This window comes from Chlamydomonas reinhardtii, chromosome 6, assembly GCF_000002595.2.
Source record: "Chlamydomonas reinhardtii strain CC-503 cw92 mt+ chromosome 6, whole genome shotgun sequence".
Classification (NCBI taxonomy): Eukaryota; Viridiplantae; Chlorophyta; class Chlorophyceae; order Chlamydomonadales; family Chlamydomonadaceae; genus Chlamydomonas; species Chlamydomonas reinhardtii.
Window position 1 is genome coordinate 2,721,635 of NC_057009.1, and position 15,263 is coordinate 2,736,897.

The following is a 15,263-nucleotide window of genomic DNA, read 5'->3' on the forward strand; positions in this document are numbered from 1 at the left end:
AGCTATAACTGTTGCATAGGGTAAGCGTTTTACAGGACCTGGGCTCTTGCAGTCACTGCGGGAGATTACCTGTTGCCGTGAGGCGTTATCAAGGCCGATCATGGGCCCGAGATAGAGGATCGTAAGCGAGTACAAGCGTGCACGTAGGCAGGGTCTGGCACCATGGACCAGCAAACAATAGCCCGGCTGGGCATGAGCTTGGATGACTTGCTCAAGAAGTCCAAGCCCGAGAAGAAGGCTCAGGGCGGCGCAGCTCCCGCTGCAGCGGGAAGGGGAGCTGGACGCGGCGGGCGTGGAGCTGGGGCCATGGGGGCAGCGGGACGGGGCAGCAGCGGGCGAGGGGCAACGGCTCAACCTGCCGCCGCCGGCAGGGGCCGTGGCGCGCGTCCAGTACTGGGACATGCCGCTGCCACTTGGGAGACCCCCGCTCGCACGCACGCTCACCCAGCACCGCGGCAAGACGGACAACAGCGGTACCAGCAACCGCAACACCAGCAGCAGCCTCCCGCCAAACGGCAGGCGGTGCAGGCGCCGACCGCGGCTCAGCCACCCCAGAAGCTTGCGATCACAGACAAACTCAGCCTGTCGCTGGACGACCTCGCCAAGCGACAGTCACGGCAGCAACCGCAATCGCAACAGCCGCAGCAGACCAAGAAGTAAGACTGGGTTTGTAAGCTTGGCGCGTAGGGGTGCTGAACTGGGTCGTGGTTGTAAGGGGTGCCGATCGTAGAACGCATGAGCCGGCATGCGGGTTGCATGGCTGGCGATGGCTACCAAACTGGCGCGTTTGTAGCTTTGTGGCGCCCTGCTGACGAGATGTTGCATGGTGCGGACTTGGGAATTGGTAATGTGGCTGCAGGCGGGCCCGAGAGCAGGTCGAGGCGCCAGCGGCTGCGCACCCCGCGCATTACGTGCAGCGGGGGGGCCCGGCGGCAGGGCGGGGCGGCGGCCGTGCAGGCCGCGGCGGCGGACGCACGGCCGGACGGCTGGACGGACGGGCTGATGGCAGGGGGCCGGGGCCAACCTCTCGGGCCGCCGCCCCCAAGTACATGCTCGTGCGCCCAACCACCGACCCAGGCAGCGGAGGCGCGCCAGCCCACGCCGGCCGCGGCCGCGGCCGCGGGCCCGGCCCGGGCCCTGGTCGGGGCCGTGGGGGCCGCGGCCAGACCCAGGGCCCAGGCTACACCCGCGGACAGCAGCAACAGCAGCAACAGCAGCTGTACCGGCGTGGCGGGCGTGAAGGCCAGGGGGGTCAGGGCGGCTACGGTGGCGCCGACGGATACGCCGGGCAGCACGGGGGCAATCTGGCGGGACCGCAGCACGCGTACGAGTATGATGACGGCCCGGGTTACGAGACCACGGAACCACTTTTATATGGCGGAGACGGTTACGAGACCACGGAACCACTTTTTGATGTCGGCGAGGGTTACGAGACCACGGAACCACTTTTTGATGGCTACGGCTATGGCGACGGCCAGGAGGGATTCTACCTCGAGGGCGGCGGCGACGAAGTCTTCCAGGACGGCGGCGACGACCCCCAGTTCGAAGATGAGGATGATGAGTACTATGAAGAGTACGAGGACAATACCGGGTATGGTGAAGCAGCAGGCGGAGGAGGCGAGCCGCGGCAGCGCCACCAGCACCAGGCGCGCCGCGGCTCGGAGACGGGTGGCCACGGCGGCGGCGGCGCGGCTGGTGAGGGCGAGGGCCAGGAGGCCTACCAGTTCCGCCGTGCCATGCGCGCCCTGCTCCAGAACACGCCCTCCGCACTGCCGAAGCAGTTCTACCCCGGCGCTGGCGGCGTGGCAGGCGTCAGCAGCCGCGGCAGCAGCAGCAGCGGCAAGGCGGCGCAGGAGGCGGCGAAGGCGGCGGAGCGCAAGGCGGCCGCCAAGGCCGCCGCCACGGAGGCCCAAGCGGTGCTGTCGCGTGCTGAGGCCGTTCTCGCGCGCATGGTGAAGCTGGAGGTAGAGCTGGGGGCGAAGCCGGAACAGCCGCAGCCCACGCCTTTCGAGCGCGCCGGCACCTCAGCAGCGGCGGTGGTGGCAGGCGCCGGGGCGTCAGCGGATGCGAGGCGGGCCGCGCCCGCGCAGGCCGGTGTGGCTGCAGCCGCGGCGCCAGTCGGCTCGCCTGGTGCGGCGGGCGGGCGGGCGCCCGGCGACCACCGCGCGCCGTTGTTCACCGGTGGCTCGGGCGACTGGGTGACGGCCGGGCCGCCGCCGCGCCACGATGGCGGTGGCGGTGGCGGTGGCGGTGGCGGTGGCGGTGGCGGGCACGACCAGGGGCGTGATCGCCCGCAGCAGCCCCAGCCATACCACCGAGATATGCCACAGCACCAGCAGTACCAGGCCGGCGGCCCGGCACCCGCCCGGCCCGGCTACGACGACCGCGCCCCGCCGCCACGGCCTGACGGCTACGGCGGCACTGCCGCGGACGCAGGCCGCCGCTCCGACCGGCCGCCAGAGCGCGGCGAGGAGGGGGTCTGGCGGAGGCCGCCGGACTACCCACAACAGCAGCAACAGCAGGACCCACAGCAGCGGGGCCCACCCAACTATGAGCGGGATCCCGGGCCGGCCTACGGCCGTGGCAGCGGCGGTCCGGGTGGGTACGTCGACGGGCGTGGTCGCGAGCGGGACGCCTGGGACCAGCCGCCGCCGCCGCCGCAGCAGCAGCAATGGGGCAGCGCGCCGGCGCCACAGCGTGACGGTGGGGGCGACAGGGACCGCGACCGCGAGCGGGGCCAGCGGCCCGTGGGGCCCAGCGCCGGGCGCGGTCGGAGCCGCAGCCGCAGCCGGGAGCGGGAACGGGACCGCAGCGCCGGCGGCGGCGCTGGAGGCTATGCTCCGCAGCAGCCGGTGCCCTTGCAGCGGCGGAGCCCAGCCAGGGACCGCTCGCCGCCGGGGCGCGGTGGGCCGCTACCGCCGCCGCGATATGACTGGCCCCAGCGCGATGGTCGCGAGCCGCCCTACGATTACCACGGCTACCGCGGCAATGGGCTGCCGCCGTCAATGGGGCCCATGGGCGGCTCGCACGGCCCCGGCCCAATGCCGCCGCCGCCTGGCCCACACGCTCTGGGCCCCCACGGCGGCGGCGGTGAGTACATGCGCCCGGGGTATGCGGACCCCTATGTGGTGGTGCCTCCACACATGCAGCCGGATGAGTTCTATCAACCGGTTGTGGGGGCCGCGAGGCCGCCCCCCGATGGCCTGGGGTCGATGGAGCGGGATGGCTACCGCCGCCGCGACACGCATTCGCCCGACGGCAACAGCGACCCCGGGAGCAGGGAGCGCGACACGCGTGACCGTGAGCGGGAGCGGGAGAAGGAGCGCGAGCGAGAACGGGAGCGGCAACGGGAGCGGGAGAGGGAGCGGGAGAGGGAGCGGGAGCGGGAGAGGGAGAGGGAGCGTCGCGAGCGGGAGCGCGAGCGCGAACGTGAACGCGAGAGGGAACGCGACCGAGAGCGCCGGGACCGGGAGCGGGCCGGCGATGACCGGCGGGTGGCAGAGGCCGGGCGCAGCGGTGGCGGCGGCACAAGCGGCGGCGGCCGTGGCGCCGCGGAGGCTCGCGATGACCGCGTCGCAGCCTCCCGGGGCCAGCGGACTGAGCGTGACGCTCGTGACGCTCGTGACGGTGGAGCCTCTGGCTCCGCACGCGATGCGCGCGGCAGGAGTGGCAGCCCAAGCCGCGGCCGCAGCGGGCGTGACGGCGGCGGCGCCGGTGCAGGCGGCGCCAGGGGTGCAGGCGACGCTGGACAGAAGCCGGCATCGGCATCGTCGCCGTCGCCCCGCCGCAGCCTCAGCCGCAGCCCCATCCGCAGCAGGAGTCGGAGCCCACTGTTGGCTCGGCCGACGGTCGTCAGCAAGGTCGCCAGCGGGGAGCGTGGCGCCGGTGCAGCGGGCTCGGAGGAGCGGGACGGCGGCGTTGAAGATGAGGGCCGCGGCCGCAGCAGCGACGGAGATACGGAGGAGGGCGAAGACGACGGGCACCAGCATAGGCACGAGGGAAGCGACGGCGACGGCGGTGACAAGCCATCAGCCAGCGATGATGGCGAGGCGGAGCAGGCGCAGGCACATGGCGAGCACCAGGAGCAGGAGTCGGGCGAGGCGCAGGAAACGGGTGATGCTGAGGGGGCAGAGGAGGAGGTGGAGGAGGAGGTGGAGGAGATTTACGAAGAGCCCGTGGATGACCTACCTGATGAGCTGGAGGTGGACTGAGGGCCTGGATCCATGCTAGCCCACTGCTAGCCCACTGATTGGCGCTACGGGAGCCCGGAGGAGAGTTGTGCAGCCCGGCCGCATGGTCCTGGTGACGCCAAGGCAGAGGCTAGGCGGTTGGGTAGGCGACGGCCCGGCAGCAGGCGACAGGCGCAGGCCAAGCCTGTGTTGCTCTTGCTGTTTCCCTGCTTGTGGGTTGGCTTTTGGGACCTAGGCAGCTGGTGATGATGTCTGCGGAAAACAGGCTTTTGTGATGCTTGTGGGGTATCTGGCATCTGTGGACGCCGTGCCGTTGCCTTTGCAAGGCGTTAATGCAGGTACGCAGCCATGCCGCGCAAGGATGCTAGGAGCGGTAGTGAGTAGTACAGTCGAACACACCTAACTTCGTTGCACGATGTGAGTTTCCTAGCGTTATAAGGGCCCACCGGCCCGGGCCACTGGTACTTACGGGGACAGGATAGCACGCATGCTCGTGCACACCACCTTGTAACCAACAACAACAAGGAGCGATGTTGCTTGCGACTTGCAGCACAGGTACAGCGAAACTATCGTAGGCGCAAAGGTAGCATACAGTAGCTGGGTTGAGGAGCCCACGAAGCCGTTGGCCGGCCATCCGGTAGGCGAGCTGCACATAGGGCAGTTGTTGCTCAGGGACGCAGCTGAAGAGATCTACACAGTCCACAGGCTCATGTACGCTGCCTCCATGAAGGCCGTCTGTCTGTGCTGCACCAGGCTGCATTGCTGCTGGTGCACGCTGTCGTGCCAGCGGGAATCAAACGGGCTGGAGCGCAGCGAGGCAGCCTGCTGCTGGCGGTGATCCGGCGCAGATTCCGCAATGTTACAGCAATACAGGCCACACGACTATCAGTCCGCCTCATATAGTGGAACCAGCCAACCTGCATAAAAAAATGAAGCTGGAGTCTGGAGAACCCCCGCAGGCCCGCAAATCAGGATTTGCTGCAGGGGTGACTTCCTGCGTGGACCTAGCCTGTGGGCCCAGTCCATCCCCAGGCCCCCAGAAACCACCTGCCTGTCAAGCCCAGCACTGAACGACTATCTGCATCTGTCCCTTGCTAAATTGTAGCACAACACACAACGCGCACAGGCGCATCGATGTGCCCCTTGCCCTGCCTCTTTATCCGTGCACCGCGTACAGTCACCCCTGCATACCGGTACTAGCTAGACGTCGAAACTACCATGCTGTATTCCTCACATCCTGAGCCTGAAGCATGCCGCATCTCTGCCAAACGTTTCTACCTGGCTACCGTCCCGCTCTTTGCTACTTGGCTGCCTTGATCACTGCCCCTTGCGTTCGCCTCAGTGGCACGCTACAGCCACATGCCCTGACATGCGTACCGCTGAATGTGCAGACCACGCGCCACATCATTCCCACACATCGCCCCCTGCCTGCTGCCCAGTACCCCCAGTCCCATGCTGCATTCTGCAGCTTCCTCTTCATCGCGCTAGCCCGTCAATACTGCGTCTGCGCCGCCTCGCGCGCCCGCCGCGCCTCGTTCACGCGCTCCAGCTGCGACGCGAACGTGTCCACGCTCCACGTGCCCTGGATGCTGGGGCTGCGGCTGAGATGCCGGCTCCTGACCACTTGGTACTCCTGCCCGCGGCCGTGGCTGTTGCGCAGCCAGCCTATGTGCTCCATGATTTCTGCCGGCGCCAGATTCTTGACGCACACCGGCTTGGTGCGGCCGTTGCCTGTTGCAGAATGGATGGATGCTTTAATGTCGGCACGCGGCGTCAGGCGGAAGCGGGGTAGGAAGTGCGCCAGCACGGGGGCGTATTGCACTGATACGATAGAAGCAGATATTCAGATTTACGTGTGAGTCTTGCCGAGCCCGTCGCAACGGCGCCACTCACGGTATACCGCCACCAGCTTCGGGTGCCGGAATCGTTGCAACACCTGCTGCACTCCTAGCTGTGGGTTCTGTTGCCGGAGAGCTGGTAGCGCCTCATCCAGGAATAACCTGCAGAAGAAGCATCGGGCAGGTTAAACACCCGCGGCCTTCAAGCAGAGGCTAGGGCACCGCGCCGCGACGAGCGCAGAAGCCGACCGGCGAGCGTGTCAATACGTGCCCACCCGCCCGCCCCTACCGCATGCCCCGCGAACTCCCGCCGATGTCGCAGTACTTGATCACTAAAGACTCCAGCATCCAAACGCCATATTTTGACATCTCAAAGCTTGGTGATAGACTCCGAGCACGCTGATGCCCCAAGGTGCGCAAATATCGTCAAAGTGGTCCACCGGGGCGCAGAATTGATGTTAATAAATATTCTTAATAGATCCAGACAGAGCGCGGCTTAATCTGAGCACTCGCCCGGACTGTCTTAAGAATACCTAGCCAGTTAGGCTTGGTTGACTTTGCTTAGGATACAGCAGGGTAGCGGGATGACGCGATATGCTAGGGGACATGTAAACTCACTGTGGAAGAAGTCTGCATGGAGCCAGACTGTCAATCAAGTGGGGCTTTCACAGGGAGCCCCGCTAGCTCATCGCTACACAACAAATCAGCACTAACTATTACCATTGACTATAACCATGCGGACGCATCGAGCTGACTGAGCTGAGGGGCGGGAGTCTCCTAGCTTGCGAGTCTCGCTGAGTTCTCAATGGAGTCAACTTATCCTTCGCAGCTGGTGGGATGGCTGGTCTGGGGCAAGGTCAAGTCGCTGCCGTGGTGGCCCGGGCAGGTTATGCACCCGAGCAAGGGTCCTCCAGAGGTTCGGAAAATGGCCGCGATGAAGTCCAACTCTGGCAAGCTACTCGTCATGTTCATGGGTAGGTGCCGGGGGAATTCGACGGCGCCTCGCGGGCACCACGGTGCCCAGTTTCCGCGGCAGGGGCTAATTTGCGGAACTTCCGCTACGGTCGTCGACATTCCATGGATACAGGTGACAACAAATACGCATTTTGCACACGCGACAGCGTTGTGGACTTCGCAGAGTGGAGGGAACGGCACACGGCCACAAATTACCAGAGCAAGGTGTGCGTGCCGTAATGTATATCATGAATGCAGGCATCAGACTATGCCTGCATTATGTGTACTGAGCGGCGGTTGTCGCTGGCTTGCAACTTGCGAAGTGGCCTTTCGCGAGCCCGGTCCGCCGGTTGTCTGCAGTGTAGTCCGTTAGTAATGGCCCTGAAATATGTTCAATTGCAGTTCTGGAGACTGGGCGTCGAGGAGGCCGAGGAACTCCTGGCGCGCCGCGCCGGTCTCCAGCCCGCCACCGACTATGACCCGGTCGATTTTGCAGAGCGCAAGAAAACCAATTTTGTCAACCTTGCCAAAGCCTGGGCTGCAGGTGGCTCGCCAGGAAAGAATGCGGGCGCAGGTGCGGTGTCTGCCGAAGGCGAAGCGCTCTTTGGTTTGGAAGCTGGAACGGTACCGGGGCCCTGCCTGCGGGCTGAAACCCAGCCACCTGTGTACGTGCACCTCATCCATGCCATCCGCTCGGCCCACCAATACCACGCTGCTTTTGCAGGTACCGGCAACAATGGCAGCCCTGGCTCAGGCTCCGGACGCGAGTCCGCACGCGGCAAGTCAGCCGAGCCAGCGCCCAAGGCGGCGGCGGGCTCTGCCGCAGCAGGCAACAGCGGCGGCCCAGCGACTCGCAGCAGCCCAGCCAAAGACGGCAGCAGTGGGAAGGAGCCCAATAAGGAGGGCGCCGGGAGGGCGGGCGGCGGAGGCAAAGACGCCGGCGCGGGCAAGGACGGCGCTGCCGCTGGAAATGACAAGGACAAAGAAAAGGACAAGGAGGCGCCGGCGGCTGCGAAGGAGGGCGGCCGGGACTCTAGGGAGGCGCGAGCGGCGGCGCGTGTGGCGAGCCGGGAGGGCGCTAAGGAGCCCGCGGCCATTGGTGGCAGCGCTGGCAAGGCTGCTGCCGCGCCCGCGGCCGGCGGGAAAGATGCAGCGCCGGCTGCGGGAGGCAGGGAGCGGCGGCACAGCAAGGAGCAGGCGAGCAAGGCGCAGCAGCCGCAGGGCACCGCGGCGCCGACTGCTGCCGTGGCTGCGGGGGCATCAGGCTCTGCCGCAGCTGCTGTTGCCGCCGCTGCCGGCAAAGAGGCCAAGGAGGCAAGCGGCAAGGAGGCCGCGCCAGCCGCCACCTCTGGCGCCGCCGGCGCCAAGGACGGCAAAGACGGCAGTGCAGCCAGCGGCAAGGAGAAGGAGGCGGGTGGGAAGGAGGCCGCCGGTGGGAAGGAGGGCGCGCCGACGGTGCTGACTCGCGCTGCTTCCGCCTCCTCTCCCAGAGGCGCGGGCGCCGCCTCTCCCCGGACCACCTCTGGCTCGACGCCACGTGCGCCCGGGGGCTCTCCAAAGCCCCCCGCGGCAGATTCTCCCAAGCCGGGTGCAGCAGCGGGAGGCTCGCCAAAGCCGGGTGGCGCGGGAGCCAAGGGAACAGCGGAAAGGGCCGGGTCGGGCAATGCGGGGCTGGGCTCGGCGCCGGCAGGCCCGCCCAAGTCCCACCGCGCCAGCGGCGCAGGCACAGGTGGGTTGCTCCGGGCATCTGCTGCTATTGCTTGGGGATCGTTATACGGCCAACAAATGGTGCTGTGGGGAGCTGGAGCTTGTGCAGGCGCCTTCGCACATGCTGGTCTTGAGTTGCCACAACCTGGGTTGCAGCGGCACCGCTGCGTCTGCGGGGCAACAACCCAACTTGGCTGAGCTCACCGCAACTCGCGCGCCTAACGCTGTGCACGCAAATCGCTCGTGCAGACGACGGCAAGCCTAAATCCATTGGCGGCGTGCTGTTGGAGTGGGCAAGGTACATGCCGCTGGTGACGGCTACGCGCAAGGGCGCGGAGGCGGCGCCGGCAGAAGCGGTGCTGGCGCTGGCGCGGCGAGCAGCACGGGGAGAGCTGGTGGGTGGAAGGTGGATGGGGCCAGCAAGACCGGCGGGGAGGAGCTGAAGTGTGCGAGGGATGGCTGGAGAAAGGCGGAAATACTTCAAGCAGCAGCGGTTTGATTGTGGCTTGGGCTGCGCTGTGCGGTCTTTCTTGGGGCTGTTATGTCATACTATCTTTGCGCACGTGCACATGCATTGCAGGTGTTGGGGGTGCGCGCGGCCGTCGGTGCCGCCACCGGTGGCGCATCAGGCGGCGCACCTGCCAGCCCAAGGACAGCAGCAGCGGCCACGCCGACCGCAGCCCCGCTGGGGCCGCCGCTGCCGCCTGCCGACGAGGCCGCAATGCAGCTGCTTCATTCGTACGCGCTGCAGCGGCGCCTGCGCGGCGTCGACGACGCGCTACGCACCGGCGCCGCCGCAGCCCTTGCGGTGGTGGAGCAGGAGGCGACGGAGGCGGAGGCCGCCGCCGCGGCGGCGGCCAAAGTGGCGGAGGCGGCGACGGTGAACAAGCCCACCCAGCGGCTGACGCGCGGAATGATTGCGGCAAAGGAGCAGGCAGAGGCGGCGACGAAGAAGGGCAGGGGCTCGGAGCGGCCCAGCACTGGGCAGGTAGTGTGGCACGAGGTGAGTGCAAGCACGGGAATGGGAATTGGAGGTGTAAGAGAGGCAGAAAGCGGAAGCTGAGGCTGTAGGCGGGGCTCCAAAGGCCGGCCGCCCTTATTTAGGTTGCCCCGGGGAAGAAGGCCGGGAACCGTGAAGGCTGCGAAGCTGTGAACGCACAAAGCCGGACGCTGTTGAAGCCACTACTGCCGCCCGCTGCAACTGCTACCGCGCCACAGACGCAGGCGGTGCCGAACCCCGCGGCCATTAACGTGCCGGCGGCGGTGACGGACGCACTGCGGAAGACGCTGCAGCGGGCAGCGGCGGCAGCTGCTGCCGCCTCCAGGCCACCCGCTGGCGGCGAGCCGGCTGCTGAGGGCAAGGGCGAGGACGCGGCCACGGCACAGAGGGAGTCCACGCCGGCTGACCAGGCGGCAGGGGCGGCGAAGGCGGGCGCCGATGCGGGTTACAAAGAGTCGCTGGCTCAGCCGCAGGGGGCGGCAGCGGCAGCGGCGGCGCCAGCAGCGGCGGACGACCAGCCGGACGGGTCCACTGCTGCTGGAGCCTCCAGCGCTGCTGTGGCCACGGCGGGAGGCGCAGCGTCAGGCCTGCTGCCGCTGCCGCCGATGCCGCCGCCGCAGCTATCGGTGGACTTCGGTGCTGAGGCGCGGGCCATGCAGGTGGATGTCGTGCTCAAGGTCAACGGCAAGGTGCGGAGCGGGTGGCGCGGGAGGCGGGGGCAGCGGGTTGCGGCGGGGCGGGGCGGGCCGGGGTGCCGGCGCATGCGGTGTGTCGTGGCTGTGATGGGGGCACCGGGCGAGTCGCTTTGGCTAGGGCGTGGAGCAGCGGCCGGTGTTGGAACTTGGAGCTGGCCGTAGCACAAGGCTTCTGACTCGTGTTTGTGTTGGTGTTTGTGTTGGTGTTGTGAAACACACAGATGCTGCCGTACCTGTGCGCCGGAGTGGTCACCTGGCCTACAGCGGCAGCAGTGGCGGCGGCCGGCATCGCCGCTGCAAAGGCACAGGCGCCGGCGCCGGCGCCGGCACCCGCTGTTGAGGCGGCGAAGAAGCAGGCGCGGGAGCCCAGCAACACGGGGGCAGCGCCGGCCGTGGCAGCGGCGCCGGCCGCGGCGTCGCCGGGGGCGAAGGCGCCAACAGGTACAGAAGCAGCGGCGCCGGCGGCGGCGGCGGAGTCAACGGCGGCGAAGCCTGATGGTAAGACGACAGGCCCAGCTAAGGCGCAGCAGCAGCAGCCGATGACAGCGGACAAGCCGGCTGCGTCGGAGCCTGCAAAGGCGGCAGCTGTAGAGGACGGCGCTGCAAAAGACGGCGCTGCGGCGGGGCTGACTGGAAGCGCAAAAGAGGCCGTAAAGGAGGCGGCCAGGGTGGCGAAGGAGCAGTCTGTGGACGCAGATGTGGAAATGGCGGATGCGCAGTCGCCCGCAGCTGCCGACAGTTCCAAAGCGGCGGATGTGGACATGAAGGATGCGGGTGATAAGGCGGGCGGTGCGACGGAGGCGCCCACGCCGGCCGCAGCGTCCCCACCTGCTGAGGACGGTGTATCAGGGGCGGCTGCCGCCAAGCCAGCGGCAGGGCCGGCCGACGCACCCGCCGTGCCGCCTGCGGCCGCCGCCGCAGCCGTTGTCGCGGGCACTTCTGCGAAGGAGCCGACTGGCTCCACTGCTCCTGGCGCCATCACTACCACGGCAGCGCCGGCCGCCCCTGCATCCGCTTCCACTGCTGCCGCCACCAACCCTACCAACGCCACGACCACCATGCCCGCACCCGCCGCGCCCTCCACGCCAGCGGCACCACCGCCGCCGCCGGCAACGCTGGACGTGTCCCACGCGCTGGCGCCGTGGGCGCGTGGCGAGATCCGCGTCACCTCCTGGACGCTGGTGGGGCCGCGGCTGCTGCTGCTGACAGTCTCCGCCGACCGTAAGCGCGACGGCGGCATGGGCGGCATCAAGCGCGAGGCGCGGCTGCTGCTGGCGGAGGCGCGGCAGCGCGGCACCAGCCCTCTCGGCGGCGAGGACGGCGAGGCCGCGGAGGGCGCGGAGGGCGAGCCCAAGCTGAAGCGGCGGCTTAGGTCCGCCGTGTCGCCGCCGGCGTCCGGCGCGGCAGGAGAGGCGGGCGATGCGGGAGGTGCAGGCGGAGGCGGAGGCTCTGGCGGCGGCGCGAAGGGCGAGGCGCTGGGCCCCGCGGGCGCGGCGCTGGCGCGCTCGCGGATGCTGCAGCAGAAGCGGCTGGCGGGCCACTCGGATGGCGGCGCGGGCCCGGCGGGCGGTGCTGCCGGTGGCGATGCCGCGACACGGGCTACCCCAACCTCCAGCGCTCAGGGCGGCGCCAACGGCACTGGCGGCGGTGCCAACGGCGAGATGCGGCCTGTGAAGAAGATCAAGCTGGTGCGCTTCCCTGGCGCTGCCGGCGCGAGCAGCGCGGGCGGCGGCGGCAGCGCCGCCGGTGGCGGTGGCTCAGCGCCGCCGCGGAACAGTAGTGGCGGCGGAGCCGCCGCTGCGGCGGGGCCTGCGCCCGAACGCAGCGTGTACTACACCGGCTATGAAGCGGAGTGGGAGCGGGACTACTCGTACCCGCCCTGGCTGCCAAAGCCTACCGTGAAGGGTGCCTTCATCACCGTCTCGCACGCGATCAGCCAGAGCATGCAGAACCCCTACGCTGCGCGCCGCGGCAAGGTGCAGGGCAACGGCCCGCGCGCCAGCAGCGGCGGCAGCGGCGCCTTCGCCGCAGCGGCGGCCGCGCAGACGCCGCAGCCTGGCGGAGGCGGCGGCGGAGGCAGCGGTTCCATGCCGTTCCGCCAGCCTAACTATAACCACTCGTACAACCACCACCACCACGGCCACAGCGGGCACGTGCATGGCAGCCACGGCCACCACCCCCACTCCGGTTCCAACGGGCACCACAGCCACCATCATCACCACCACCACAGCCACCACCACCATCACCACCACTACAGCCACGGCCACCACGCGCATACCGCGCCGCCGCCGCAACCCACCTCCTCCGGCTCCTACGGTTCGGGCCGGCCAGGCGCCGGCGGCGGCACGGCTCGTTCCGCCTCCATCCCGCGCCGCTCGTCCGGCTACGACGGCGCATGGCAACCCAGCGGCACAAACGCCCTGCAACTGCCCTCGGCATTCGATGACGAGCGCACAAGCGGATACCGCCGGCTGGCGCCGTGGCCCGCTGGCGGCGGCGACGGCGGCGCCAACAGCGACTATGAGGCTGGTGGCGGCGGCGGCAGCGGAGGCGGCTGGCCGTCGGCGACGCCCGTGGCGCCGCTGCCAGCCGGTGGCGATGGCAGTGGCGAGCAGATACTATTGGACATCCGAGTGGGCGACGAGGCGGATGTGGAAGCGGTGCCGTGCGACCCGCGGCCGGCGGCCGCCATTGCGGCGGCCGGCCTGCAGCTGCCGCTGTCGGATGGACGCGGGCGCTCCGGCATGGCGGCGGGGGCGGGGGCGGGGGCGGTGCTGCAGCAGCAGCAGCAGCAGCAGCAGCAGCAATACTTGCTGCCTGCGAGCAACCCCAGCGCGCCGGCTGGCAGCACCTATACCACACCGTTTCACCAGTCCTGCAGCCAGCATCAGCAACAGCAAGAGCATCCGCAACAGCAACAGCAGCAGCCCTACCAGCACCACCACCACCATGACCACCACCACGCGGCGCAAACGGGCCCATCCATCTCGCCATTCGCGATGCAACCCGCCGCCGCCACCACACCATTCAGCCCCACTGCCGCGGCTGCGGCTGTGGCGGCGGGCAATCCGTACGGCGGCATGACTCCTGCCGATGTGGACTTGGCGCTTACGGCTGCCATGTTAGCTGACCGCAATCTTTCCGTTTGTGAATCCGCTAGCATTAACCAGGCGGCGGCGGCTGGCACCGACGGCAAGCAGAGCGCCGCGCAAGGTGGAGAGGCAGGCAGCGGGCCAGGCGGCGCCGCTGCAGGGACCGATGCCGAGGGCGGCGCGGGCGCGGGCGGTGGCGGCGGCGGCACCCCGGTGGCGCGGCTGTCGGAGCATGAGGAGGAGGAGGTTGTGCGGCTGCGGCGGGAGTGCGAGAGCCTGCGCGAGCAGCTGAAGCTAAGGTACGCCGGCAGCTATGCGGGATCAATGATGGGAGGTACCACGGTGCTCTGCCATCATTCTGCTCTCAATTGTATTCCTCACCCATCACGGCCACCAGCACTGTTTCGCAAGCCACACTCCTCACAGTTCCTTTCCGTCCGCTCCTGCCCGCTCCTGTCTTTGCAGGGTGACGCCGGGGCTGATGGAGCCGCTGCCGCCGCAGCAGGGCCTCAGCTACAGCCAACTGGTGGCGCAGGTAGCGGAGCGCGTGCTACAGCTGGCGCTGTCGCTGCCGGCGCTGTCGGCGCCCACCAAGCAAGTCTTCATTTGCTACAGCCGCACGCTCACGCACGAGTCGGCCTCCGGTGGCGCCGGCAGTGGCAGCAGCATTGCCAGCAGCAACCCAGCTGCGGCGCCTGGTGTGGAGGGTGCGGATGGCGGCGCGGCGCCGGAGGTGCAGGGGCCGTGTGGCGTAAGGAGCCTGGGCGTGGCGCGTGTGGCGGCAGAGCTGGTTCGCAGCGCGGCGGCGCCGGGGCTGCCGCTGCACCCGGAGGATCGGTGGGCGTTTATCAACTTGGCGGCTGAGCTGCTTCGGCCGTGAGCGAATGCCGTATTGAGGGGAAGCGCTGTGGCACGGTGCCGCTTACTGCCATCATGTACGAGGCAGTGAGGCGGCGAGGCAGTGAAGCGGTGGGCAGAGACATCAGATTGTGGGGGAGACGCAAGAACACGCGAGGCGGAGCAGTGGTAGTAATTGCACGACGGATACTTGCAACACGGGCTTGTGGCCATTGTCACGGCATTCGTGTGAGCGGACATGGCGCACTGGCATGGGATTGCAGCCGGGCTGATTAGCAGTGACGAGTGCGCGACGTTGCGTGCGGTTCGGACTGGACCGACAGGGGTCTCAACGGATCAGGTTGGTTGGCAATTGGGCGCGAGTGGGCTGATCGGCCAGGCTGGACTGGATGGCAAACTGACTACCGTATGGTGCTGTTGCGTGTGGGACTCAAACGTGACATGCGACTTTGGGTCATACGATATGTGCGGCAGTTGTCGGCAGATGACCCAAGCTTACGCTGGCTGCGGTTGGCTGCTGGTGCATGCTTCCAATCGCCTGATATGGGTTGCTTTGTCCTACTTGGGGACGCTAAGTTTGCATGCTGACAGAGGCAGTGAGACGTGAATGCTATGTAGGTTGTGGTCGGGGCAGTGGGCATAAGCGTACTTTCATGCACCTGCATGGCTGGCCGTGCACACGCTCGCTGCATGAGTCTGTGATGCCCCTGTGGGCTGTGGCGCACCCTGTGGGGCCAGCGTTCCAAGGGACTTCGGCGTTACTTGATCGGCGTTACTTGGCCTGTTGATAATTCCTTACTGAGACGGCACCGCGCGTGCATGCATCGAGGAGGGGGGGGGGCTTCCCCCCGTCTGCGTGCTCTGAAGAGCACATCTGTGAACACTCCTGCTCTGCCATTTCTTCCACTCCACTCCAGTCTCCGCGTGAC

At 68.0% G+C, this 15,263-nt stretch overlaps 3 protein-coding genes across 3 annotated transcripts; 2 read left to right on the forward strand and 1 right to left on the reverse strand.

The window, feature by feature from the left end:
• The first annotated feature begins 7 nt into the window (after positions 1-7).
• CHLRE_06g270600v5 (uncharacterized protein) lies at positions 8-4,713 on the forward strand. The gene is made up of 2 exons (XM_043062934.1): positions 8-656; positions 860-4,713. Exons 1-2 carry the CDS (start codon positions 163-165, stop codon positions 4,209-4,211), a joined length of 3,846 nt encoding a protein of 1,281 aa, XP_042923640.1. The 5' UTR covers positions 8-162; the 3' UTR covers positions 4,212-4,713.
• Positions 4,714-5,037: 324 nt separating this feature from the next.
• Positions 5,038-6,609, reverse strand: CHLRE_06g270650v5 (uncharacterized protein). The gene is made up of 3 exons (XM_001696172.2): positions 6,318-6,609; positions 6,084-6,190; positions 5,038-5,921 (listed from the first exon to the last, which is right to left on the reverse strand). Exons 1-3 carry the CDS (start codon positions 6,374-6,376, stop codon positions 5,683-5,685), a joined length of 405 nt encoding a protein of 134 aa, XP_001696224.2. The 5' UTR covers positions 6,377-6,609; the 3' UTR covers positions 5,038-5,682.
• Positions 6,610-6,747: 138 nt separating this feature from the next.
• On the forward strand, positions 6,748-15,229 carry CHLRE_06g270700v5 (uncharacterized protein). Its single transcript, XM_043062935.1, has 9 exons — positions 6,748-7,002; positions 7,116-7,207; positions 7,385-7,556; positions 7,707-8,711; positions 8,939-9,084; positions 9,270-9,692; positions 9,908-10,378; positions 10,606-13,775; positions 13,942-15,229. The coding sequence occupies exons 1-9, from the start codon at positions 6,834-6,836 to the stop codon at positions 14,354-14,356; spliced, it is 6,063 nt and encodes a 2,020-aa protein (XP_042923641.1). The 5' UTR covers positions 6,748-6,833; the 3' UTR covers positions 14,357-15,229.
• Positions 15,230-15,263: the final 34 nt, after the last annotated feature.